Here is a 26,303-nt window from a genome sequence, read left to right on the forward strand (position 1 = left end):
TTTCTTAACTTTTAATGTCTTTAGATCTTTTGTTCTGTCCTCTGGGAAATTTGCTGTGACTTATTTTCCAGCGGTTCTATTGGATTTTATGCATTTATTTGTTTTGTAGCATTCTGTTCTTGTTTTAGGGATGCAAATATCTTCTATCTCTCTGTGGATATTATTTATAACTTTTTTCTGTATATTTATGTTGTTCTGTTAAAGCAGCAGTTCCCAACCTTTTTGGCACCAGGGACTGGTTTCATGGAAGACAGTTTTTCCACAGATGGGGGGAGGGGGATGGTTCAGGCGGTAATGCGAGTGATGGGGAGCGGCAGATGAAGCTTTGCTCACTTACCTTCTGCTGTGTGGCCCAGTTCCTAACAGGGGTCTCTGGGGGTTGGGACCCTTGTTTTAAAGGTTTCCTTCCAATATGTGGTGATCCTTGTGTTTTTGTTCATATTTAACTAAAAAATTAGGAATTGTTTATGTGGATGGAGTTTGTAGAGAGGGGGCTTCACAGTAGGCATTAAGGCATAGATGCCCCACCATTTTCCTAAATACGTACAGATCACTTTTCTTGAGAGGTCCATTTTTGCAGAGAGGAATATATTCTTGGATCCTACCTGGAGGATATGAACTTAGCTCTCATGTTCTCTAAGACAAATGTGGGAAGGCACTGGGGTAGGTTGAGAATCTTCATTTACTACATAGATGTTCACTTAATTTCATTGTTTTTAACGAGGAACCCCTCGGCTTATTGTACATAGATTCTTAAAATTCATAATCCCTTTGCTTCAACCTCATCAGAATGTAAACCTCCAATTTCTTGTCAGGTGGTGAAGGTTTAGTTTCTCAGCTGGCTGAGGTGGAGTTTCCATTCTGTTTCAGCTCCACCAGCACGTACACCTTCACAGGTAGTCAGTCTCTCTAATTCTTAACCCCTTTTGAGGGCGTTGAATCATGAATAGATCTGCTTCTTATTCTTCCTCCTTGCAGGCACTTTGTTTTCAGTTTTCTCAAGTTTGCTAAGTTAATTTGATAAATCATCTGTTTATCATTATCTAAACGTTTTCTTGATATTGCTCATCTGCTAACATCCCTCCAGTTGTCCTTGTCCTTATGGTTTAGACCATTTTTACAAAAGTTTTGCTGTCATTTAAGTGGGATTTGGGAAGTAGTAAAAGTAAATATGTATGTTTAACATGGAAGTCCTATTATTAATTTTAAAAGTATTACCCCTCTTATATGTATAACACAAAATTTTATGAAGCTCATGTTTTTTCAGAAAGGAGACTATCATTTTGGTGATAGTGAAAAATGGGCTTTTTATCAATTCCTGTTTCAATAAAGTATTTCCATGCTATTTCTCTGATTGCATTAGAAATCATAATATTTTTCTCATTTGTTGCTATTCCTGTATTTTCTTGGGTCATTTCCATGTCCTGTTCTTCAATACAAACTTTGTAATTTACCAGTCTTTTTCATCCAGCTTTTTCACTTTCAGTTTTCTTTCACTTTCAACTTCGAGTTGAATTATACATGCTTTCTGGCTGATTCACGTGGCACAGCCACATAACTATGGCTAGAATTAAGCTGACTTCTGCTTGCTAACATACACCATAAGAAATTTATGTAATTTAATTGATGTTAAGATATCTAAATGACACTGATATAATATATACATTGATATAATTAATATAGACATATAAATTTAATTTCAGAGAACTTCATCTACAATAAATTTGTCACCAGGAGAAGTGGAAGAAGAAGATGATGATGAAAACACTTGTGGGCCCTCAGGACTCTGGGAAGCATTAACTCCTTGTAATGGCTGTAGGAACCTTGGCTTCCCCATTCTTGCACAGGTAATGGTTTGCTTTCTTAAGGTACAATAAAACATAAAAATGGTTGCCTATGTTTTTAAGTAAATTTCTTTTCTTCCCCTCTGCAAATCCAATTAGTGTCTTCTTCACTTCGTAATTTTTCTTCAGTTGAAGGTCAGTAAAATGCTTATGTAATTAGCTGTACATGTATGCATATGCAAACACATAGTCTATATAAATTTTTGTGCTTGTTTTATTTTTGTCATGATGCTAGTTCCAGAAAAATTGAGTTGCTTATGAAGTTTTAGTATCTATGATTTGGAAATATTTCATTAAAAAATGCTATTTTGAAATTAAATCACAATTTATATTTAAATAATAATAAAAATGATTTAAAAGGAAGCATATGAAAGCTCTTTAAAAGCAGCAGTGATTATTTTTCTTAGCACAATGGAATATCATAGAATAATGTGTGCCACTGAAGATTATGCACTACAATTCAAAAATGAGACCACAACACTAAAACATCATTTACAATTTTGAAATCATTTCACTACTCATTAAGTCACTTTTAATTCTATTGTGTCACCTTCAAATTTTTGTTGTGTACTGTGGTCTGCGAGCCCTTAGAGGAGTTTCAGAAATAAATAAAATAAGCCAAACAGAATTAGGAAATGTGAAGCCACAAAGAAAATATCTCTACATGAAGACGAAAAAGCACTTAATATGAAAAACAGTGTAATGGCTAAGGTATGTATATGTAGCCACGTAGAACATGAGTGCAAAAATAATCTAGGACAGAAAATAACTCATCATATCTCAAAAATATTATTTTCTGTTTTGCAACAAATATGAAACAGTTTTGTCTAAGAAACCATTACATGTTTTTACATGTATGTCATAATTTGATCACAGCCACCCAAATTACAATATAAATTTATTGTAGCACACTAACTGGGATAATCAAATCAGCATATAGTACTTAAAGAAACTCTTCACCTTAATATGAACTATTTATAGAACTTTATGACAATTTATACTAACCATTAAAGAATTATTATCAATATATACTGGGCTATGAGATCCATAAAGGTAGAGACTATGTGTTGCTTGGTGTCTCCGATCTAATGCCAACATTGTTCCTGGCATGTTGTCAGAATTAAGTAGTAGTTGAATTAAATAATAAACAAATGTGTATGTTCTGTAGGGTTTCATTTCTTCACTTAAAGTTTTTACGTGTAGAGTTTTACCTCATATACAGAAGGGTGTACGAGAAAGGAAATTAAGAAACATAGGTTTTAATTTTATTAATATTCTCTTATCTGCTTAACAATTTATCAATAATTGAATGTTTTTACCTATTTTTTTGTTTTATAAAATTAACACCTTTGTATTTTTTATTTTAAAAGTAGAATTCTTATAAAGTAGTAGGGCTCTAAGCTATCAGTAATATATGGCTGTATCTGGGTTCTCCATTACCTTACTAACATTTACTTTTATTTTTTTAATTTTAATTTATTTTGTTTTATTAGGTTTGGTAGTAGGCTTGGTAGTAACTTGCTTTTGGTTTACAATTTTTAAATATTTTTCTTTGACTATTTTTCTGTGGAGACTTGCATTGCTCCAATAGGTATTGAGTATTACTATTTTAGTAGTTACATTTACCATAAAATGTTTCCCAGCCTGCAGCTTTTCTTTTTTTCTTAATATTGTATGAGCGTATGTTGTGTAGTTTTTTAAACTATCAAATTCATTAAACTTCTTGGTCTTATTTTTTTGATCCATTTCATCCAGAATTCCTTTTAACAAATTTCAAATATGGCTCTATATTTGTTTTTAACTTGTTGATATATGGTTTTTCTATGACTTTCCATTTGGCAATAACTCCCATTACTTTCATTATATTTCATCCTGTTTGTCGTGGGGTTTCTTCTGAACCTCTTAATTTTCCTATTTTTAAAAACAATGACCCCCCTTTTGATATTTGTACATATATATGGCAGGAGAAATCATTATTGTATTAAAACTATTAACTGACATTGTCTGCTCTTTAAATTTATATTTTATAATTACTATGTCAAGTTTAAAAAGTATTCTTATTGGGATTTTAATTGTTACTGCATTAAATCTATAAATTTACTTGAGATGCAGTATGTTTTTTTTTAATGTCTTCAATCTAACAAATCAAAAGTAGAATTCTTTTACCAGCGTTCTCTTCTAGCCTTCTTTTACTAATGTTCTCAATTTGTGATGAGCTCCCCTTTAACATTTATATGTGTGTGTGTGTGTGTATATATATATATATATATATATATATATACACACACACACACACACACACACATCCATATATATATATAATTACAATAAAATGTTTAATGTGTGATGGTGCAAAACTATAAAAATACTTTATTATATTTCACAACAAAATTAATGTGCAATGGTTGGCACACTAGTATAGCTTAATACATTTATAGTTTAAAACTTTGATGTCATGTTGCTTTCTAGGCTTAATTTACCTTGTCCTGCCTCCTATTGGTTGCTTCTGTCCCTGGTTATGTATTTTGGAAGTTTTAGAATTTTCTTTGGCTAATAAATGTAGATCATAGATGGATCGGGATCTTTGAGAGTAATCTTTAGCATTTTATTCTGTCATCTGTTCATTTAATCACAATATCAAGTGAAGGGAAGGTTACAGATAGTTCAGAGCCTGATTGTAAATCCCTATTTAGTTTTATTACTACCCTTTCCTGTTAATAGAGCATGTTATTAGAGCAGAGAATTTGAGTTGAGTTGTATGGTGGATGATATTGCTTTCCTCCACCATCTTAGATGAGATGTCCACCTCTGCACCATGTGCAGTGCAGGGCTTTGAGGCTTTTTCCTAAAGAGTCAGTCCTGATGGGTGGAGACCCTCTGTTCACCATCCTGTTCACTCATGTAGCCTTCACTCGGTAAGGTTGAGATGAGGGGTCTGGATACTAAGTCTTTAGCTGTTTTGCAACATGCTTGCCAGCAGTCTCTGCTCCTGCAATCACCATACTCATGCTGCACCATGGGGAGATGCCAACAGCTCTTATTGATGGGCTAGAAGTACCCTCTGAGGACAAGAGGACTTGCAGTCCTTGCTAACAACAATATTAAGACATGTTGAAAGCAACCACTATGACCATGCTGACTGTACTTCCTCCTGGATCTAGGAAGGCTGCTCCTGCTGGGGCTGTGTTTCTCTTTTGAGTCTGCAAACATGGTTGCAGTCATATGCACAGCACCAGTGGTGGTGCCTGTTGTTACAACTGCTCCTTTTATCAGGCTCTGTAGGCTTTGTAACTGCAGAATTATGTGAACTCTTAAATGCAGTATAAGTGGGAGGCATGATGAATTCATTCCTCCCCAGCATAATCATAATAGGTGGCCCCAAACACTTCAGGGTTTATGTGAAGGCTCCTGATGCTCACTTGATCTTGATTCCTTCCATAGAAATAGGTAGCATTTGCCTAGGGAAAGACAAGTAAAATAAAGTGAGACCAGAAAGACTGCTCCCTTCTATTCCTATAGCTAAACAAAAGAGCTTATAAGAATTTTGAGCTCTCAAGTCCACTCTCCCATTTGATGCAACAGTGCCCCCTACAGTATCTCCACAGTGACCACAATGATCATCCAATTTGCTTGGACAGTTTGTGTCAGTGAGAACACTTACTAAAATACACTTTTGTTAGTATTTCTGCTGGTCAGGTGGTATGTGCTTTAATATTTTGATAGCTACTAGCAAATTGTGCACATCTCACTGTCACTGATGTATACAAAAATCAGTACAAGGCAGTCACAGGGAGACATACATTCTGCAACATGTCAGCTTAGCTGGGTTGGAGTATGTTCAAGAATAGATTGGATGATGAAATTAGAACACTCCCTAACGCCATACACAAAAATAAACTCAAAATGGATTAAAGACCTAAATGTGAGGCCAGACACTATAAAACTCTTAGAGGAAAACATAGGCAGAACACTCTATGACATAAATCACAGCAAGATCCTTTTTGACCCACCTCCTAGAGAAATGGAAATAAAAACAAAAATAAACGAATGGCACCTAATGAAACTTCAAAGCTTTTTCACAGCAAAGGAAACCGTAAACAAGACGAAAAAACAACCCTCAGAATGGGAGAAAATATTTGCAGATGAATAAACGGACAAAGGATTAATCTCCAAAATATATAAACAGCTCTTGCAGCTCAATATTAAAAAACAAACAGGGCTTCCCTGGTGGCACAGTGGTTGAGAGTCCACCTGCTGATGCAGGGGACACAGGTTCATGCCTCAGTCCGGGAAGATCACACATGCCGTGGAGTGGCTAGGCCCGTGAGTCATGGCCGCTGAGCCTGCGCCTCCGGAACCTGTGCTCTGCAACGGGAGAGGCCACAACAGTGAGAGGCCCGCATACCGCAAAAAAAACCCAAAAAAACAACCCAATCAAAAAATGGGCAGAAGACCTAAATAGACATTTCTCCAAAGAAGACATACAAATGGCCAAGAGGCACATGGAAAGCTGCTCAACATCACTAATTATTAGAGAAATGCAAATCAAAACTACAATGAGGTATCACCTCACACCAATCAGAATGGCCATCGTCAAAAAATCTACAAACAATAAATGCTGGAGAGGGTATGGAGAAAAGGGAACCCTCTTGCACCGTTGTTGGGAATGTAAATTGATACAGCCACTATGGAGAATAGTATGGAGTTTCCTTAAACTAAAAATAGAACTACCATATGACCCAGCAATCCCACTACTGGCATATACCCAGAGAAAACCATAACTCAAAAAGACACATGCATCCCAATGTTCATTGCAACAGTATTTACAATTGCCAGGACATAGAAGCAACCTAAATGTCCATCAACAGATGAATTGATAAAGAAGATGTTGCACATATATACAATGGAATATTACTCAGCCATAAAAAGGAACAAAACGGTGTCATTTGCAGAGATGTAGATGGACCTAGAGACTGTCATAGAGTGAAGTAAGTCAGAAAGAGAAAAATATATTAATGTGATATCTATCTATCTATATCTATCTATCTATCTATCTATCTATCTATCTATCTATCTATCTATGGAACCTAGAAAAATGGTATACATGATCTTATTTGCAAAGCAGAAATAGAGACACAGACGTAGAGAACAAATGTATGGATACCAAGGGGGAAGGGGGGGGTGAGATGAATTGGGAGATTGTGATTGACATATATACACTATTATGTATTAAATAGATAACTAATGAGAACCTACTGTACAGCACAGGGAACTCTCCTCGGTGCTCTGTGGTGACCTAAATGGGAAGGAAATCCAAAAAAGAGGGGATATATGTATATGTGTGGCTGATTCACTTTGCTGTATAGAGAAACTGACACAGCAGTGTAAAGCAACTATACTCCAATAAAAAAATGAGAAAAGCTAGAGAAACATAAAAAAAAAGAATAGATTGGATGGTCAGGATGCTGCAGATGGCAATACAATATTGGATATGAAATTAAGGGTTGCTGACAGCTAAGGAATCTCTGAAATACAGCCTTGGGAAACACTTTGGAGAAGTACTAGGAACCTCCTCAGTGTGCCATGGCCTCCAAATGAGGCTCATTTGGCCCTGAGTCCTTCCAAAAATCCATGTATTTTCCAGGTGAGCCTGTGTACCAAAGCCTCTGCAGGACCTTTAGCTCTTCTCCCTAAGCACCTTGGCCTCGTCTTTTAGAGATTGCGGAGTGCTTACCACTGGGCCCTTACTCTCTTCCTCAAACCCAGTTATGTCCAGAGTGTCCCTAGCTGGAATGACCTGGGTGCTGCTGTAAGCCTCCACTGGTGGTCTCAGGATGTAAATGAGGTTTTCCCACTGAATGAAAAGATCTCTTGTATCTGAAGGGGGACACAGCTGAAGGTAGAAAGAGTGGCCAGTGGTAAGCTTCAGGTGGAGCGGTTGTTTTTTTACTGTTATGGATGGATATCTTTACAAACTTCAAGGGAAGCAGCCTGGTTAGCTCTAAGATCTGTGTAGGCTTTTTACCTCTTTCCTGGGTGGCAGGGCCATATCTGTTATAGTCATCACAGATACCAGCTGGTCGGGCCAGCAGCATGACATCAGGTAGTGTGAGGCGGGGGATGGTACGAACGATGCCGACAGTCACCATTCGGGCCCAGTTGTGCACATCAATCACTTCTCCTTTTCTGCTGACCTGTATAAAGTCACTCTCAAACACTGGTGCATAGTGGAATATAGGGTACTCCCCCTTGTACAGGTGTCGCTGCAGTTTCCCCATGGAGGTATTAAACTTGCTCATTGCAAGGCTGCCTTCGGCTTTGTAGTATGGTAATGTATATTGGCTGTTCATCGCTATCTTTTATCAAGACAGCTCCTAGAGGCTCCTCCGCACCTTCCTTACCACACCTTGCAGGGCACCCTGTTTCCCTGGTCTCGCTGGCAGGTGGGCTAGCAGTGGTCTTCTGCAGGCTTTGTCTCTGAGTGACTGAGGACAGGGTGGGGGAGCTGATTACTAACTGCTCAGTGCTAGAGACAGTTGCTCCTGGACCTGACTGTGCCCTGCCTAGAGCATGGAGACGTCAGGACATGCAGAGGTTGAGGCCCCAGTAGATATCAGGGTGCACAGATGTTGATGTGCACAGATATTGGTATTCAGTCGTAATTCCACTGCACCTCTCCTCCAGAAACTGTAGCTTCCAACTAGGCCTAAACCCCTCACAAGGCCACACAGATCAGCAGACCACCCCTCCTCCCATGGGTGGATCTAAGGATCTTAATACGTACTGACAAATTGCTTTCAGAAAGGGTTAGACAAACTTTCTGTTAGGTATGAGTTAAAACATGCATACTGTCTTATCCAGCACTTCTAACTGCAGACAGTTAGAATTAATTGTAGACAGTTTACCTTAAAGAGAATTGGACAAGGTGGTAAACAAGCTGGACGTACAGAATGTTTATCAAGGTTTATTGTAGCAAAAAATATCATAAACAGGATTAATATCTTACAGTGAGGATTTGGTTAAATAAATTATGGAGCATTCTATGGAAGAATACTCTGAAGCCGTAAGAATGATTATGTAGTTCCCTATTTATTGAAATGAAAAGATATACCTGATTTTTTTTTTAAAGAAAAAGAGCAAAACAAACATTTCGAACTAGCTTTATACTTGTGGTCCAATTTATGTAAAATCGTCTGTGTATGTGTGTTTGGGTATGAAAGTATAATATGTTCAGTGAAATGTTTAAAGTACTTATTTCTGGATGGTGTAAATTTTATTTTCTTTATAATTTCTATTTTTTTATTAGGATATTATTTCTATTAACAGGAAGAGTAAAGCTATTTTTATTAACAATATCTATTTTTACAGCCATCAAAAATTTTATGTTTTGACACACCCTCAAAATGCTGAGATTTTCCCTAGACATCTGTACCCTGACTACATGGTGAAAAGAGCCTTAAACATCACATTTATGCTCTATTCTTTACTCATTATCAAACTGGCCTACTAAAAAAGTTCTGAGAAATTTTGCCAGCTATTATAAATATTATAAATTCAGTAAGATTAAAATATCTTTATTGGCATGACAATATACATAACATGCACATACGTATGCACATAAAGCATAGTTTTTGAGTCTTCAGTTCTGTAAGTAAAAATGAACATTTTCTTCCCTTCATATTGAAGTATCTGGTTATTTCTGGTAATATGAATATTTTATTCTTTATTTATTGAGAGGCCTAGTCACATATCAATAGCAATTCTTACTGGCCTGTCCAAAGTCTTTATATTTTGATTTCCACTTCACGTCTACATTATTTATAATTAGCAAAAAGAATAAGCCTAACATACGTTTACTAATCAAACTAACCTTTCAAATGTATCCAAGAGGTTCTGGTATTTGTTGAAAGGAATAGGTACCACTGGATACAGTATAATTTAATTTAGGTGCTTTTTAAAAAGTAAAGTGAAGATATACCGATTTTCTTAAAAACACTTTTATGCTGTGCACGTATGTTACAAGATATTTATCTTAGGCTTCCACTAGACCACTGAGCTAATTGCCTTGTCTCCAGGGAAACCAGAAGCTATATTACTTGTAGGGCCTAAGGACTTTCAGGATTTTTTCCTAACCAGTTATTAGACCAACAACAGTAGAACCTCTCTTACTTGGCCTGGTAACTATGAGTATCAGTGTAGTGTTCTGGCAAATATGTCTATTTTCATGAGTCTGATGAAGTTTATCTTAAATTCCTCTAGGTATTTAGAAAACTATCTTAATATTTGCTTCAATACTTAAGAAGCTCAGATGGCTAAATAAAAATCTACCTGGAACTGAGATTAATAAATTCTTGGGAGACTAACCTAAGAAAACATTGGTACGATTTATGTCAGAGAATGTTTTGCCTATGTTCTCTTCCAGGAGTTTTATGGTGTCATGTCTTATGTATGTTTTGAGTTTATTTTTGAGTTTATTTTTGTACATGGTATGAGGGTGTGTTCTAACTTCATTGATTTACATGCAGGTGTCCGACTTTCCAAGTACCACTTGCTGAAGAGACTGTCTTTTTCCCATTTTATATTCTTGCCTCCTTTGTCAAGGATTAGTTGACCATAGGTGTGTGGGTTTATTTCTGGGCTCCCTATTCTGTTGCATTGATCCGTATGCCTGTTTCTGTACCAAAAGGTAACATGCACCCCCATGTTCATAGCAGCACTGTTCACAATAGCCAAAACATGAAAACAACTTAAATGTCCATCAACACATGAATGGATAAAGAAGTTGTGATTGTATACGTATACACAATACTGTTCAGCCATAAAAAAGAATGAAATAATGTCATTTACAGCAACATGGATACAACTGGAGATTAGCATACTAAGTGAAGTAAGTCAGAAAGAGAAAGACAAATACCATATGGTATCACTTATATGTGTAATCTAAAATATGACACAAATGAACTTATCTACAAAACTGAAACAGACTCATAGACAAAGGGAACAGACTTGTGGTTGCCAAGGGGAAGCGGGGAGGGAGAGGGATGGACTGGGGTTGGTAGATGCAAACTGTTACATTTAGAATGGGTAAACAACAAGGTCCTACTGTAGAGCACAGGGAACTATATTCAATATCCTGTGATCAACTATAATGGAAAAGAATATAAAAAAAGAATGTCTACGTGTGTATTACTGAGTCACTTTGCTGCACAGCAGAGATTGGCACAAAACTGAAAATTAACTATAACTTCAATAAAAAAATTTTTTAAATAAATTATTTTTATGTAAATGCAGCAGCTCTTAGCTTTTCATAGTTAGTCATTAGACATTCTTAAAATAAATTTATGTTCCTTCTCCTCTACATAAGAGTCTGTGTCACTGGGTAAATTATTTAACCTCCCTGGGCCTTATATTTGTCATCCTTGACATTGAGATGATACTTTAGGTATCGTTTAACTCCAGAATAGTTACGGTTTTGGATAGGGGTTTAACTTTTCCCCTGTAATAAAACTACTACATACTTTGGAAATATTCCAAACAAAAATAATAAAGAATTATTCAGATATTAACAGCTCTGGGAATTTGTGATGCAATACATAATCTTATTCTGTTGCTGAATTTCTTCTTGCCAAAACTTTTAAAAGAACCAACATTTGAAATATGGAAATGGCAAAAATGTTAGTTCAGTAAGATGAGCATTCAGTGGGGGCAGTGCTTAAAACTATGTAGGTGAAAATATGAGTTAAACATTTTAAACAGAATTCAGTTAATAATGGACATGGCTGTAGTAGGCAGATTAATTCCCTCCAAAGATGCCCATATCTAATCTTTACAACTTGTGAATATGTGACCTTACATGGCAAAGGGACTTTGCAGATATGATTAAGTTAAGGATCCTGAGGTAGGGAGATACCCTGGATTATTCAGGTGGACCCAGTGTGAGCCCAATGGTCCTTATGGTGATCCAGTGGGTAAGACTTTGTGCTCCCAATGCAGGGAGCCAGGGTTTGATCCCTGCTTGGGGAACTAGATCCCGCATGCATGCCGCAATTAACAAGTCCACATGCTGCACTAAGAAGCCCGCATGCCACAACTAAGAAGCCCACATGCCACAACTAAGAAGTCCTCATGCTGCAACTAAAGATCCCACCTGCTGCAATGAAGATCCCCTGTGCCACAACAAAGACCCAGTGCAGCCAAAATAAATAAGTAAGTAAATAAATAAATATTTAAAAAAGAAAAAGGATAGAGGGTCAAAGTCAGAGAAGGATATGTGATGATGGATACAGAGGTTGAAGTGATGTGGCCATGAACCAAGGAATGTAGTTGGCTGAAAAGTAGGAAATGCATTCTCCCCTAGAGGATCCAGCCCCACCAATATCTTGATTTTAGCCCTGTGAGAATCATTTTGGACTTTTGACATTCAGAACTATAAGAGAATAAATTTCTGTTGTTTTAAGCTACTGAGTTTGTGATAATTTGTTATAGCAGCCCTGGGAAACTAACACACATTTTGGTACCTAGAAGTGGGATGCTGCTGTAACAAATACACTAAAATGTGGAAGTGGCTTTGGAGTTGGACAGTGGGTAGGAGCTGGAATAATTTTGAGTAGCATGATAGAAAAAGCCTAGATTGCCTTGAACATAAACGTGACTATTAAAGATTCTTCCAGTAGGGCTTATAAGTAACTGATATGGTACAGAAAACCTATTTTGTCTTAGAAAATACCTAAATTGTCATAAACAGCACCATACTCAATGCTGAAAAGCAGAAAGCAGTTCCTTTAAGATCAGGAACAAGACGAGGATGAACACACTTACCACTTTTATTCAGCATAGTTTTGGAAGTCCTAGCCACAAGAATCAGAAAAGAAAAATAAAAGGAATCCAAATTGAAAGGGGAAGAAATAAAGCTCTCACTGGGAATTCACTTGCAGTCTAGTGGTTAGGACTCTGCACTTTCACTGCCAGGGGCACAAGTTCAATCTCTAGTCGGGGAACTAGGATCCTGCAAGCTGCATGGCGTGGCCTAAAAACAAAATAAAACAAAACCCCCCCAAAACAACAACCAATTCTCACTGTTTGCAGATGACATGATACTATATGTAGAAATCCTAAAGTTGCCACCAAAAAACTGTTAGATATAATAAATGAATTCTGTAAAGTTACATGATAAACAATTGATATACAAAAATATGTTGTTTCTATACACCAACAATGGACTATCAGAAAGAGAAATTAAGGAAGCAGTCCCATTTAGAACTGCATCAATAAGAATAAAATACCTAGGAATAAATCCAACCAAGGAGGTAAAAGACCTGCTGTTCAGAAAACTATAAGCCTCTGCTGAAAGAAATTGAAGATGACACAAAATAATGGAAAGATACACTGTGCATATGGACTGGAAGAATTAATATTGTTAAAATAACCACACCTCCAAAGGCAATCTACAGATTCAATGCAATCTCTGTCAAAATACCCACGGCATTTTTCACAGAACTAGAACAAATAATTCTAAAATTTTTATGGAAACACAAAAGATCCTGAGCAGCCAAAACAATCTTGAGAAAGAACAAAGCTGGAGGTATCATGCTCCCTCATTTCAAACTATACTACAAAGCTATAGTAATCAAAATAATATTGTACTGGTGCAAAAACAGACACATAGATCAATGGAACGAAATAGAGATCCCAGAAATAAACCCACACTTATATGATCAATTAATCTCTGACAAATGAGGCAAGAACATACAATGGGGAAAAGACAGCCTCTTCAATAAATGGTGTTAGGAAAACTGGACAGCTACATGCAAAAGAATCAAACTGGAATACTTTCTCACACCATATACAAAAAAAACCCCTCAAAATAGATTAAAGACTTAAATACAAGACCTGAAACCATAAAACTGCTACAAGAAAACATAGACAGTATGCTCTTTGACATCAGTCTTAGCAATATTTTTTTGGTTATGTCTCCTCAGGCAAGGGAGGTAAAAGCAAAAATAAACAAATGGGACTACATTGAACTAAAAGCTTTTGCACAGTGAGCTAAACTATCAACAAAAGAAAACAGCCTACTGAATGGGAGAAAATATTTGCAAATGGTATATCCAATAAGGGGTTAATATACAAAATATACAAATAACTCATTCAACTCAACATCAAAACAAACAACTTGATTAAAAAGTAGACAGAGGATCTGAATAGACATTTTTCCAAAGAAGGCATACAGATGGTCAACAGGCACATGAAAAGATGCTGAACATCACTAGTGGTCAGGGATATGCAAATCAAAACCGCAAAGAGATACCAGCTCACACCTGTCAGGATGGCTGTTATCAAAGACAACAAGAAAAAAAACCCAAAAAACAAATAACCAGTGTTGGCTAGGATGTAGAGACAAGGGAACCCTCCTGCACAGATGATGCGAATGTAAACTATTGTCGTTGCTATGGAAAATAGTATGGCAGTGTCTCCAAAAATTAAAAATAGAACTAACAGACAATCCAGCAAATCTACTCCTGGGTATTTATCTGAAGAAAATGAAAACAGTAGTTTGAAAAGATATATGCACCCTTATGTTCATTGCAGCATTATTTATAATAGCCAACATATGGAAGCAGCCTAAGTGACTATCAATGGATGAATGGATAAGAAGGTGTGGTATATACATACACAATGGAATATTACTCAGCCATAAAAATATTCTTGCTGTTTGTGACACCGTGGATGGACCTAGAGGGTATCATGCTAAGAAAAATGTCAGGTAAAGAAAGATAAATACCATTGAATGTAAATGAATGAGAAAATATAAACAGATTCATAGATACAGAGAACAAACTGGCGGTTTCCAGAAAGGAGGGGGTGAAGGGCTGAGTGAAATAGGAAGAGAGGTTAAGAAGTACAGTCTTCCAGTTATAAGTCATGGGGTTGTAATGTGCATCATAGGGAATATAGTCGATAACACTAATAAATTGGTATGGTGTTAGGTGGTAACGACTTATTGTGGTGATCGTTTTGTAATACATAAAAATATTGAATCACTGTGTCATACAGCTGAAACTAATATAATATTGTAAGTCAATTATACTTCAATAAAAATACTTTATTGCTAAAAACTATCCATCATCTGATCTGAGTCTTCAGAGAGTTACAATCTTTTTGCTGGTGGAGGATTTTGCCTCAATGTCAATGGCTGCTGACTCATCAGGGTAGTATTTGCTGCAGGTTGGGGTGGCCGTGCCAATTTCTTAACATAAGATCATAATGAAGTTCGCTGCATCAACTGACTCTTCCTTTCATGAATGATTTCCCTGTAGCATGCAAGGATGTTTGATAGCATTTTACCCACAGTAAAACTTCTTTCAAAATTGGAGTCAATCCTCTCAAACCCTGCAGCTGCTCTATCAACTAATAAGTTTATGTAATATTTGAAATCCTGTTGTCATTTTAATAATCTTTACAGCATCTTCACCAGGAGTAGATTCCATCTCAAGAAACCACTCTCTTTGCTCATTCGTAAGAAGCATCTCCTCATCCATTAAAGTTTTATCATGAGACTGCAGCAATTCAGTCACATCTTCAGGCTTCACTCCTAATTCTTGTTCTCTTGCAGTTTCTACCACATCTGCAGTTACTTCCTCCATTGAAGTCTTAAACTCCTCAAAAGTCATTCATGAGGATTGAAATCAACTTCTTCGAAACTCTTGTTAATGTTAATATTTTGACCTCTTCCCATGAATCATAAATGTTCTTAGTGGCATCTAGAATGGTGAATCCTTTCCTGAAGGTTTTCAATTGACTGCCCAGATGCATCAGAGGAATCATAATCTATGACAGCTTAGCCTTACAAATGTATTTCTTAAATTGTAATACTTGAAAGTCAAAATGACTCTTTGATCCATGGGCTGCAGAATGAATATTGTGTTAGCAGGCATGAAATCAACATGAATCTTGTACATCTCTATCGGAGCTCATGGGTGATCAGGTGCTTGTCAGTAATATCTTGAAAAGAATTTTTATTTTTTCTGAATAATATCAACAGTGGACTTAAAATATTCAGTAAACCATGTTGTAAGCAGATGGACTGTCATCCAGGATTTGTTTTTCCATTTTTAGAGCATAGACAGAGTAGATTTAGCATAATTCTTTAGGGCCCTAGGATTTTAAGAATGTTAAGTGAGCATTGGCTTCAACTTGAAGTCACCAGCTGCATTAGTTCCTAATATGAGAGTCAGCCTGTCCTTTGGTGCTTTGAAGCCAGGCATTGACTGCTCTTTACCTATGAAAGTCTTCTTCTTCCAATATAAGGCTGTTTCTCTAAATCGAAAATCTGTTGTTTAGTATAGCTACCTTTATTAATTATCTTAGCTAGATCTTCTGAATAACTTGATGCAGCTTCTGCATCAACACTTGCTTCTTCACCTTACACTTTTCTTTAATTTTTTTTTTTTTTTCCAGCACGCGGGCCTCCCACTGCCGTGGCCCCTCGCGCCGCGGAGCACAGGCTCCAGACGCGCAGGCCCAGCGGCCATGGCTCAGGGTCCAGCCGCTCCACGGCGTGTGGGATTTTCTCGGACCGGGGCCCGAACCCGTGTCCCCTGCATCGGCAGGCGGACTCCCAACCACTGCGCCACCAGGGAAGCCCCACCTTACACTTTTATATTTTGGAGACAGCTTCTTTCCCTAAACCGCATGAACCAATTTCTGCTAGCCTTAAACTTTTCTTCTGCAGTTTACTTATCACTCTCGGCTTTCATAGCATTGAAGAGAGTTAGGGACTTGCTCTGGATTAGGCTTTGGCTTAAGGAAATGTTGTGGCTGGTTTAGTCTTCTGTCCAGACCACTGAAACTCTCTACATCAGCAATAAGGCTGTTTCACTTTCTCATTTGTGTGTTCACTGCAGTAGCACTTTAAATTTTCTTCAAGGGCTTTTCCTTGGCATTCACAACTTGGCTGATTGTTTGGCGCAAGAGCCCTAGCTTTTGGACTGTCTGAGCGTTCAGGGTGTCTTCCTCACTAAGCTTAATTGTTTCTAGGCTTTGATTTAAAGTGAGATAACATGGGACTCTTCCTTTCACTTGAACACTTACAGGCCACTGTAGAGTTATTAATTGGCATAATTTCAATATTGTTGTGTCATGGAAAAAGGAGGCCCGAGGAGAGGAATAGAAAGGCTGGTTGGTGGAGCAGTCGGAACACACACATTTATCCACTGTTTTCCTTTTTACTTGGGCACTGTTCATGGAGCTCCCAAACAATTACAATAGTAACATCAAAGATCACTGATCACAGATCACCACAATATAATAATAATGAAAAAGTTTGAAATATTGTGAATTATCAAAATGTGACATGGAGACATGAAGTGAGCAAATGCTTTGGAACAAAGGCAGTTATAGACTTATTCATTGCAGGGTTGCCAGAAACTTTGAATTGGTACAAAATCTGTGAGCACAGTTACGTGCATCGCAATAAAATGAGGTATGGCTGTAAATGTATAATAATGTAAATGTATAATGTGTATAAGTATATATGCGCATATATATATATATATATATATATATATATATATATATACAGTGTGTATTTTTAATTCTGTAATTTATCCTGGGTTCCTTCCCGCTCCCAAATTAATGATCAGTTGTACCAGCACCATTCATTGAATAGTCCAGCCTTTCTCAATTGATTTTTTTTTTTTTGGCTGCGTTGGGTCTTCGTTGCTGTGCGCAGGCTTTCTCTCTAGTTGTGGCGAGCAGGGGCTACTCTTCGTTGTGGTTCTCAGGCTTCTCACTGCAGTGGCTTCTCTTGTTGTGGAGCACGGGCTCTAGGCACACGGGCTTCAGTAGTTGTGGCACGCGGACTCAGTAGTTGTGGCTTGCGGGCTGTAGAGTGCAGGCTCAGTAGCTGTGGCATATGGGCTTAGTTGCGCCATGGCATGTGGGATCTTCCCAGACCAGGGCTCGAACCCATGTCCCTTGCATTGGCAGGTGGATTCTTAACCACTGCGCCACCAGAGAAGTCCCTCTCTATTGATTTTAAATGTTACATTTGCGTACATTTCCCTGTTGAACTTAAAAAAAAATTGTGGTTAAATACACATTTAATATAGTAACCATTTTAAAGTATACCACCACTCTACTTTCTATCTCTTGATTTTGACTACTCTACCTCACTTAAGTGGGATCATATCAGTATTTGTCTTTTTGTGACTGGCTGTTTTACTTAGCATAATGTCCTGAAGGTTTATCCACATTATAGCATGTTTTAGAATTTCCTTCCTTTTTACAGCTGAGTAATATTCCATTGTATCTGTGTACCACATTTTGTTATCCATTCATCCACTGATGGATTCTTGGGTGGTTTCCACCTTTTGGGTCTTGTGAATAATGCTTCTGTGAATATGGATGTGCAGATACCTCTTTGAGATCCTACTTTAAGTTCTTCGGATAAATACACAGTAGTGAAATTTCTGGATCATATGGAAATTCTAGTTTTAATTTTTCGAGGAACCACCAGACTGTTTTCTATAGTTCTGCACATCATTCATTTCCACCAGCAATGCACAAGTGTTCCAATTTCTCCACATTCTCATCAACACTTGTTATTTTCTGTTTTTTTTTTTTTTTTTTGATAGTAGCTACTCTAATGGGCTTCAGGTGACATTTCATTGTAATGTTAATTTGCATTTCTCTAACAATTAAGTGATGTTGAGCATATTTTCATATGCTTGTTGGTCATTTGTATATCTTCTTTGAAGAATCTCTATTCAAGTCCTGTATCCATTTTAAACATTTGATTGTTATCTTTTTTTTTCTTTTTAGTTTTAACATCTTTATTGGACTACAATTGCTTTAAAATGGTGTGTTAGTTTCTGCTGTATAACAAAGTGAATCAGCTATACGTATTCATATATCCCCATATCTCCTCCCTCTGTGTCTCCCTCCCACCCCTCTAGGTGGTCACAGTGCACCAAGCTGATCACCCTGTGCTGTGTGGCTGCTTCCCACTAGCTAAATATTTTATATTTGGTAGTGTATATATGTCCATGCCATTCTCTCACTTCATCCTAGCTTACCCTTTTCCTCCCGACGTCCTGTAGTCCATTCTCTACATCTGCATCTTTATTCCTGTCCTGCCCCTAGGATCTTCAGAACCTTTTCTTTTTTGTTGTTTTTAGATTCCATATACATGTGTTAGCATACGGTATTTGTTTTTCTGTTTCTGACTTACTTCACTCTGTATGATAGACTCTAGGTCCATCCACCTCACTACAGATAACACAGTTTCATTTCTTTTTATGGCTGAGTAATATTCCATTGTATATATGTGCCACATCTTCTTTATCTGTTCATCTGTTGATGGACACTTAGGTTGCTTCCATGTGCTGACCATTGTAAATAGAGCTGCAATGAACATTGTGCTACATGACTCTTTTTGAATTATGATTTTTTTCAGGGTATATGCCCAGTAGTGGGATTGCTGGGTCATATGGTAGTTCTATTTTTAGTTTTTATAGGAACCTCCATACTGTTCTCCATAGTGGCTGTATCAATTTACATTCCCACCAACAATGCAAAAGGGATCCCTTTTCTCCACACCCTCTCCAGCATTTATTGTTTGTAGATTTTTTGATGATGGCCATTCTGACTGGTGTGAGGTGATACCTCATTGTAGTTTTGATTTGCATTTCTCTAATGATTAGTGACGTTGAGCATCCTTTCAAGTGTTTGTTGCAATCTGTATATCTTCTTTGGATAAATGTCTATTTAGGTCTTCCATCCATTTTTTTTTTTTGCGGTACGCGGGCCTCTCACCACTGTGGCCTCTCCCGTTGTGGAGCAGACTCAGCGCAGGCTCAGCAGCCATGGCTCACGGGCCCAGCTGCTCCGCAGCATGTGGGATCCTCCCAGACTGGGGCACGAACCCATGTCACCCACATTGGCAGGCGGACTCTCAACCACTGCGCCAGCAGGGAAGCCCTCTGCCCATTTTTTGATTGGGTTGTTTGCTTTTTTGATATTGAGCTGCATGAGCCGCTTGTATATTTTGGAGATAAATCCTTTGTCAGTTACTTCATTTGGAAATATTTTCTCCCATTCTGAGGGTTGTCTTTTCATCTTGTTTATGGTTTCCTTTGCTGTGCAAAAGCTTTTAAGTTTCATTAGGTCCCATTTGTTTACTTTTGTTTTTATTTCCATTTCTTTAGGAGGTGGGTCAAAAAGGATCTTGCTGTGATTTATGTCATAGAGTGTTCCACCTATGTTTTCCTCTAAGAGTTTTATAGTGTCTGGCCTTACATTTAGGTCTTAATCCATTTTGAGTTTATTTTTGTGTATGGTGTTACAGAGTATTCTAATTTCATTCTTTATATGTAGCTGTCCAGTTTTCCCAGCACCACTTATTGAAGAAACTGACTTTTCTTCATTGTGTATTCTTGCCTCCTTTGTCATAGATTAGGTGACCATATGTGCATGAGTTTATCTCTGGGCTTTCTGTCCTGTTCCATAGATCTATATTTCTGTTTTTGTGCCAGTATCATACTGTTTTTTGTTTTTTGTTTTCAAATTGAAGCTTCTTTTATTTTTTATTATCACATCCCACTAAAAATATAAATAGTTCCCTGTGCTATATACTACATCCTTGTTTCTTATCTATTTTTTTTACATCTTTATTGGAGTATAATTGCCTTACAATGGTGTGTTAGTTTCTGCTTTATAACAAAGTCAATCAGTTATACATATACATATACATATGTTCCCATATCTCTACCCTCTTGCGTCTCCCTCCCTCCCACCCTCCCTATCCCACCCCTCTAGGTGGTCACAAAGCACCGAGCTGATCTCCCTGTGCTATGTGGCTGCTTCCCACTAGCTATCTGTTTTACGTTTGGTAGTGTATATATGTCCATGCCACTCTCTCACTTTGTCACAGCTTACCCTTCCCCCTCCCCATGTCCTCACGTCCATTCTCTAGTAGGTCTGTGTCTTTATTCCTGTCTTACCCTTACGTTCTTCATGACATTTTTTTTCTTAAATTCCATATATATGTGTTAGCATACGGTATTTGTCTTTCTCTTTCTGACTTACTTCACTCTGTATGACAGACTCTAGGTCCATCCACCTCATTACAAATAGCTCAATTTCGTTTCTTTTTATGGCTGAGTAATATTCCATTGTATATATGTGCCACATTTTCTTATCCATTAATCCGATGATGGACACTTAGATTGTTTCTGTCTCCTGGCTATTGTAAATAGAGCTGCAATGAACATTTTGGTACATGACTCTTTTTGAATTATGGTTTTCTCAGAGTATATGCCCAGTAGTGGGATTTCTGGGTCATATGGTAGCTCTGTTTGTAGTTTTTTAAAGAACCTCCATACTGTTCTACATAGTGGCTGTACCAATTCACATTCCCACCAGCAGTGCAAGAGTGTTCCCTTTTCTCCACACCCTCTCCAGCATTTATTGTTTCTAGATTTTTTGATCATGGCTGTTCTGACTGGTGTGAGATGATATCTCATTGTAGTTTTGATTTGCATTTTGATTTGCATTGATGTTGAGCATTCTTTCATGTGTTTGTTTGCAGTCTGTATATCTTCTTTGGAGAAATGTTTATTTAGATCTTCTGCCCATTTTTGGATTGGGTTGTTTGTTTTTTTGTTATTGAGCTGCATGAGCTGCTTGTAAAATTGGAGATTAATCCGTTGTCAGTTGCTTCATTTGCAAATATTTTCTCCCGTTCTGAGGGTTGTCTTTTGGTCTTCTTTATGGTTTCCTTTGCTATGCAAAAGCTTTGAAGTTTCGTTAGGTCCCATTTGTTTATTTTTGTTTTTATTTCCATATCTCTAGGAGGTGGGTCAAAAAGGATCTTGCTGTGATTTATGTCATAGAGTGTTCTGCCTGTGTTTTCCTCTAAGAGTTTGATAGTTTCTTGCCTTACATTTACGTCTTTAATCCATTTTGAGCTTATTTTTGTGTATGGTGTTAGGGAGTGATCTAATCTCATACTTTTACATGTACCTGTCCGGTTTTCCCAGCACCACTTATTGAAGAGGCTGTCCTTTCTGCACTGTACATTCCTGCCTCCTTTATCAAAGATAAGGTGACCATATGTACATGGGTTTATCTCTGGGCTTTCTATCCTGTTCCATTGATCTGTATTTCTGTTTTTGTGCCAGTACCATACTGTCTTGATTACTGTAGCTTTGTAGTATAGTCTGAAGTCAGGGAGCCTGATTCCTCCATCTCCGTTTTTCATTTCAAGATTGCTTTGGCTATTCGGGGTCTTTTGTGATCCCATACAAATTGTAAAATTTTTTGTTCTAGTTCTGTGAAATATGCCAGTGGTAGTTTGATAGGGATTGCGCTGAATCTGTAGATTCCTTTGGGTAGTAGAGTCATTTTCACACTGTTGATTCTTCCAATCCAAGAACATGGTATATCTCGCCATCTATTTGTATCATCTTTAATTTCTTTTGTGAGTGTCTTAAAATTTTCTGCATACAGGTGTTTTGTCTCCTTAGGTAGGTTTATTCCTAGATATTTTATTCTTTTTGTTGCAATGGTAAATGGGAGTGTTTTCTTGATTTCACTTTCAGACTTTTCATGATTAGTATATAGGAAGGCCAGAGATTTCTGTGCATTAATTTTGTATCCTGCTACTTTACCAAATTCATTGATTAGCTCTAGTAGTTTTCTGGTAGCATCTTCAGGATTCTCTATGAATAGTATCATGTCATCTGCAAACAGTGACAGCTTTACTTCTTCTTTTCCGATTTGGATTCCTTTTATTTCCTTTTCTTCTCAGATTGCTGTGGCTAAAACTTCCAAAACTATGTTGAATAAGAGTGGTGAGAGTGGGCAACATTGTCTTGTTCCTGATCTTGGTGGAAATGCTTTCAGTTTTTCACCATTGAGGACGATGTTGGCTGTGGGTTTGTCATATATGGCCTTTATTATGTTGAGGAAAGTTCACTCTATGCTTACTTTCTGCGGGGTTTTTATCATAAGTGGGTGTTGAATTTTGTCGAAAGCTTTCTCTGCATCTATTGAGATGACCATATGGATTTTCTCCTTCAATTTGTTAATATGGTGTATCACATTGACTAATTTGTGTATATTGAAGAATCCTTGCATTCCTGGGATAAACCCCACTTGATCATGGTGTATGATCCTTTTAATGTGCTGTTGGATTCTGTTTGCTAGTATTTTGTTAAGGATTTTTGCATCTATGTTCATCAGTGATATTGACCTGTAGTTTTTTTCTTTGTGACATCCTTGTCTGGTTTTGGTATCAGGGTGATGGTGGCCTTGTAGAATGAGTTTGGGAGTGTTCCTCCCTCTGCTATATTTTGGAAGAGTTTGAGAAGGATAGGTGTTAGCTCTTCTCTAAATGTTTGATATAGAATTCGCCTGTGAAGCCATCTGGTCCTGGGCTTTTGTTTGTTGGAAGATTTGTAATCACAGTTTCAGTTTCAGTGCTTGGTATTGGTCTGTTCATATTTTCTGTTTCTCCATGATTCAGTCTTGGCAGTTTGTGCATTTCTAAGAATTTGTCCATTTCTTCCAGGTTGTCCATTTTATTGGCATAGAGTTGCTTGTAGTAATCTCTCATGATCTTTTGTATTTCTGCAGTGTCAGTTGTTTCTTCTCCTTTTTCATTTCTAATTCTATTGATTTGAGTCTTCTCCCTGTTTCTTGATGAGTCTGGCTAATGGTTTAACAATTTTGTTTATCTTCTCAAAGAACCAGCTTTTAGTTTTATTGATCTTTGCTATCATGTCCTTCATTTCTTTTTCATTTATTTCTGATCTTTATGATTACTTTCCTTCCGCTAACTTTGGGGTTTTTTTGTTCTTCTTTCTCTAATTGCCTTAGGTACAAGGTTAGGTTGTTTATTCGAGATGTTTCCTGTTTCTCCAGGTAGGATTGTATTGCTATAAACTTCCCTCTTAGAACTTCTTTTACTGCATCCCATAGGTTTTGGGTCATCGTGTCTCCATTGTCATTTGTTTCTAGGTATTTTTTGAATTCCTCTTTGATTTCTTCAGTGATCAGTTCGTTTTTAAGTAGTGTATTTTTTAGCCTCCATGTGTTTGTATTTTTTACAGATCTTTTCCTGTAATTGATATCTAGTCTCATAGAGTTGTGGTCGGAAAAGATACTTGATACAATTTCAATTTTCTTAAATTTACCAAGGCTTGATTTGTGACCCAAGATATGAACTATCCTGGAGAATGTTCCATAAGAACTTGAGGAAAATGTGTATTCTGTTGTTTTTGTATGAAATGTCCTATAAATATCAGTTAAGTCCATCTTGTTTAATGTATCATTTAAGGCTCTTGTTTCCTTATTTATTTTCATTTTGGATGATCTGTCCATTGGTGAAAGTGGGGTGTTAAAGTCCCCTACTATGAATGTGTTACTGCTGGTTAACCCTTTTATGGCTGTTAGTATTTGCCTTATGTATTGAGGTGCTCCTATGTTGGGTGCATAAATATTTACAATTGTTTCATGTTCTTCTTGGATCGATCCCTTGATCATTATGTAGTGTCCTTCTTTGTCTCTTGTAATAGTCTTTATTTTAAGGTCTATTTTGTCTGATATGGGAATTGCTTCTCCAGCTTTCTTTTGGTTTCCATTTGCATGGAATATCTTTTTCCATCCCCTCACTTTCAGTCTGTATGTGTCTCTATGTCTGAAGTGGGTCTCTTGTAGGCAGCATATATATGGGTCTTGTTTTTGTATCCATTCAGCCAATCTTTGTCTTTTGGTGGGAGCATTTATTCCATTGACATTTAAGGTAATTATCGATATGTATGTTCCTATCCCATTTTCTCAATTGTTTTGGGTTCGTTATTATAGGTCTTTTCCTTCTTCTGTGTTTCTTGCCTAGAGAAGATCCTTTAACATAAGTTGTAAAGCTGGTTTGGTGGTGCTGAAGTCTTTCAGCTTTTGCTTGTTTGTAAAGGTTTTAATATCTCCATCAAACCTGAATGAGATCCTTGCTGGGTACAGTAATTTTTCAACTTCATCACTTTAAATATGTCCTGCCAGTCCCTTCTGGCTTGCAGAGTTTCTGCTGGAAGATCTGCTGTTAACCTTATTGGGATTCCCTTGTGTGTTATTTGTTGTTTCTCCCTTGCTGCTTTTAATATATTTTCTTTGTATTTAATTATTGACAGTTTGATTAATATGTGTCTTGGCGTGTTTCTCCTTGGATTTATCCTGTATGGGACTCTGTGCTTCCTGGACTTGATTAACTATTCCCTTTCCCATATTAGGGAAGTTTTCAATTATAATCTCTTCAAATATTTTCTCAATCCCTTTCTTTTTCTCTTCTTCTTCTGGAACCCCTATAATTCGAGTGTTGATGTGTTTAATGTTGTCCCAGAAGTCTGTGTCCTCAGTTCTTTTCATTCTTTATTCTTTATTCTGCTCTGCAGCAGTTATTTCCACTATTTTATCTCTAGGTCACTTATCCATTCTTCTGCCTCAGTTTTTCTGCTATTGATCCCTTCTAGAGTATTTTTAATTTCATTTATTGTGTTTTTCATCATTGCTTGTTTCATCTTTAGTTCTTCTAGGTCCTTGTTAAATGTTTCTTGCATTTTCTCTATTCTATTTCCAAGATTTTGGATCATCTTTGCTATCATTATTCTGAATTCTTTTTCAGGTAGACTGCCTATTTCCTCTTCATTTGTTAGGTCTGGTGCATTTTTATCTTGCTCCTTTATCTGCTGTGTGTTTTTCTGTCTTCTTATTTTGCTTATCCTACTGTGTTTGGGGTCTCCTTTTTGCAGGCTGCAGGTTCGTAGTTCCCATTGTTTTTGGTGTCTGTCCCCAGTGGCTAAAGTTGGTTCAGTGGGTTGTGTAGGCTTCCTGGTGGAGGGGTCTAGTGCCTGTGGTCTGGTGGATGAGGCTGAATCTTGTCTTTCTTGTGAGCAGGTCCACGTTTTGTGGTGTGTTCTGGGGTGTCTGTGGACTTACTGTGATTTTAGGCAGCCTTCCTGCTAATGGGTGGTATTGTGTTCCTGTCTTGCTAATTATTTGGCATAGGGTGTCCAGCCCTGTAGGTTGCTTGTCGTTGAGTGAAGCTGGGTGTTGGTGTTGAGATGGAGATCTCTGGGAAATTTTCGCCATTTGATATTACGTGGAGCTGGGAGGTCTCTTGTGGAACAATGTCCTGAAGTTGGCTCTCCCACCTCAGAGGCAGAGCACTGACTCCTGGCTGAAGCACTAAGAGGGTTTCATCCACATGGCTCAGAATAAAAGGGAGGAAAAGTAGAAAGAAAGAAAGAAAGAGAGAGAGAGAGAGAGAGAGAGAGAGAGAGAGGGAGGGAGGGAGGGAGGGAGGGAGGGATGAAGGAAAGAAAGAAAGAGAGGATAAAATAAAATAAAATAAAGTAAGGTAAAATAAAATAAAGTTATTAAAATAAAAAGATAATTATTAAGAAA

At 37.3% G+C, this 26,303-nt stretch overlaps 2 protein-coding genes across 11 annotated transcripts in view; one reads left to right on the plus strand and one right to left on the minus strand.

Moving 5' to 3' along the window:
- The window catches only part of ANKS1B (ankyrin repeat and sterile alpha motif domain containing 1B), a gene marked incomplete at its 5' end in the record, with an annotated part of 1,156,737 nt that overhangs the window by 311,239 nt on the left and 819,195 nt on the right, over positions 1-26,303 (plus strand). For all 10 annotated transcript variants that reach the window (XR_013830584.1, XM_079937794.1, XM_079937795.1 and 7 more), the window contains one exon: positions 1,704-1,847. Coding sequence is in view for 9 of the 10 variants with exons in the window: in XM_079937794.1 (XP_079793920.1) it covers positions 1,704-1,847 (144 nt within the window). The remainder of the gene's footprint in view (positions 1-1,703; positions 1,848-26,303) is intronic.
- Positions 7,407-8,170, minus strand: GARIN6 (golgi associated RAB2 interactor family member 6). Its single transcript, XM_079937816.1, is given in 2 exon segments — positions 7,407-7,791; positions 7,793-8,170. Coding segments are annotated over 2 exon segments (621 nt in total). The 5' UTR covers positions 8,144-8,170; the 3' UTR covers positions 7,407-7,521.

Source organism: Stenella coeruleoalba, assembly GCF_951394435.1.
Source record: "Stenella coeruleoalba genome assembly, chromosome: 11".
Lineage (NCBI taxonomy): Eukaryota > Metazoa > Chordata > Mammalia > Artiodactyla > Delphinidae > Stenella > Stenella coeruleoalba.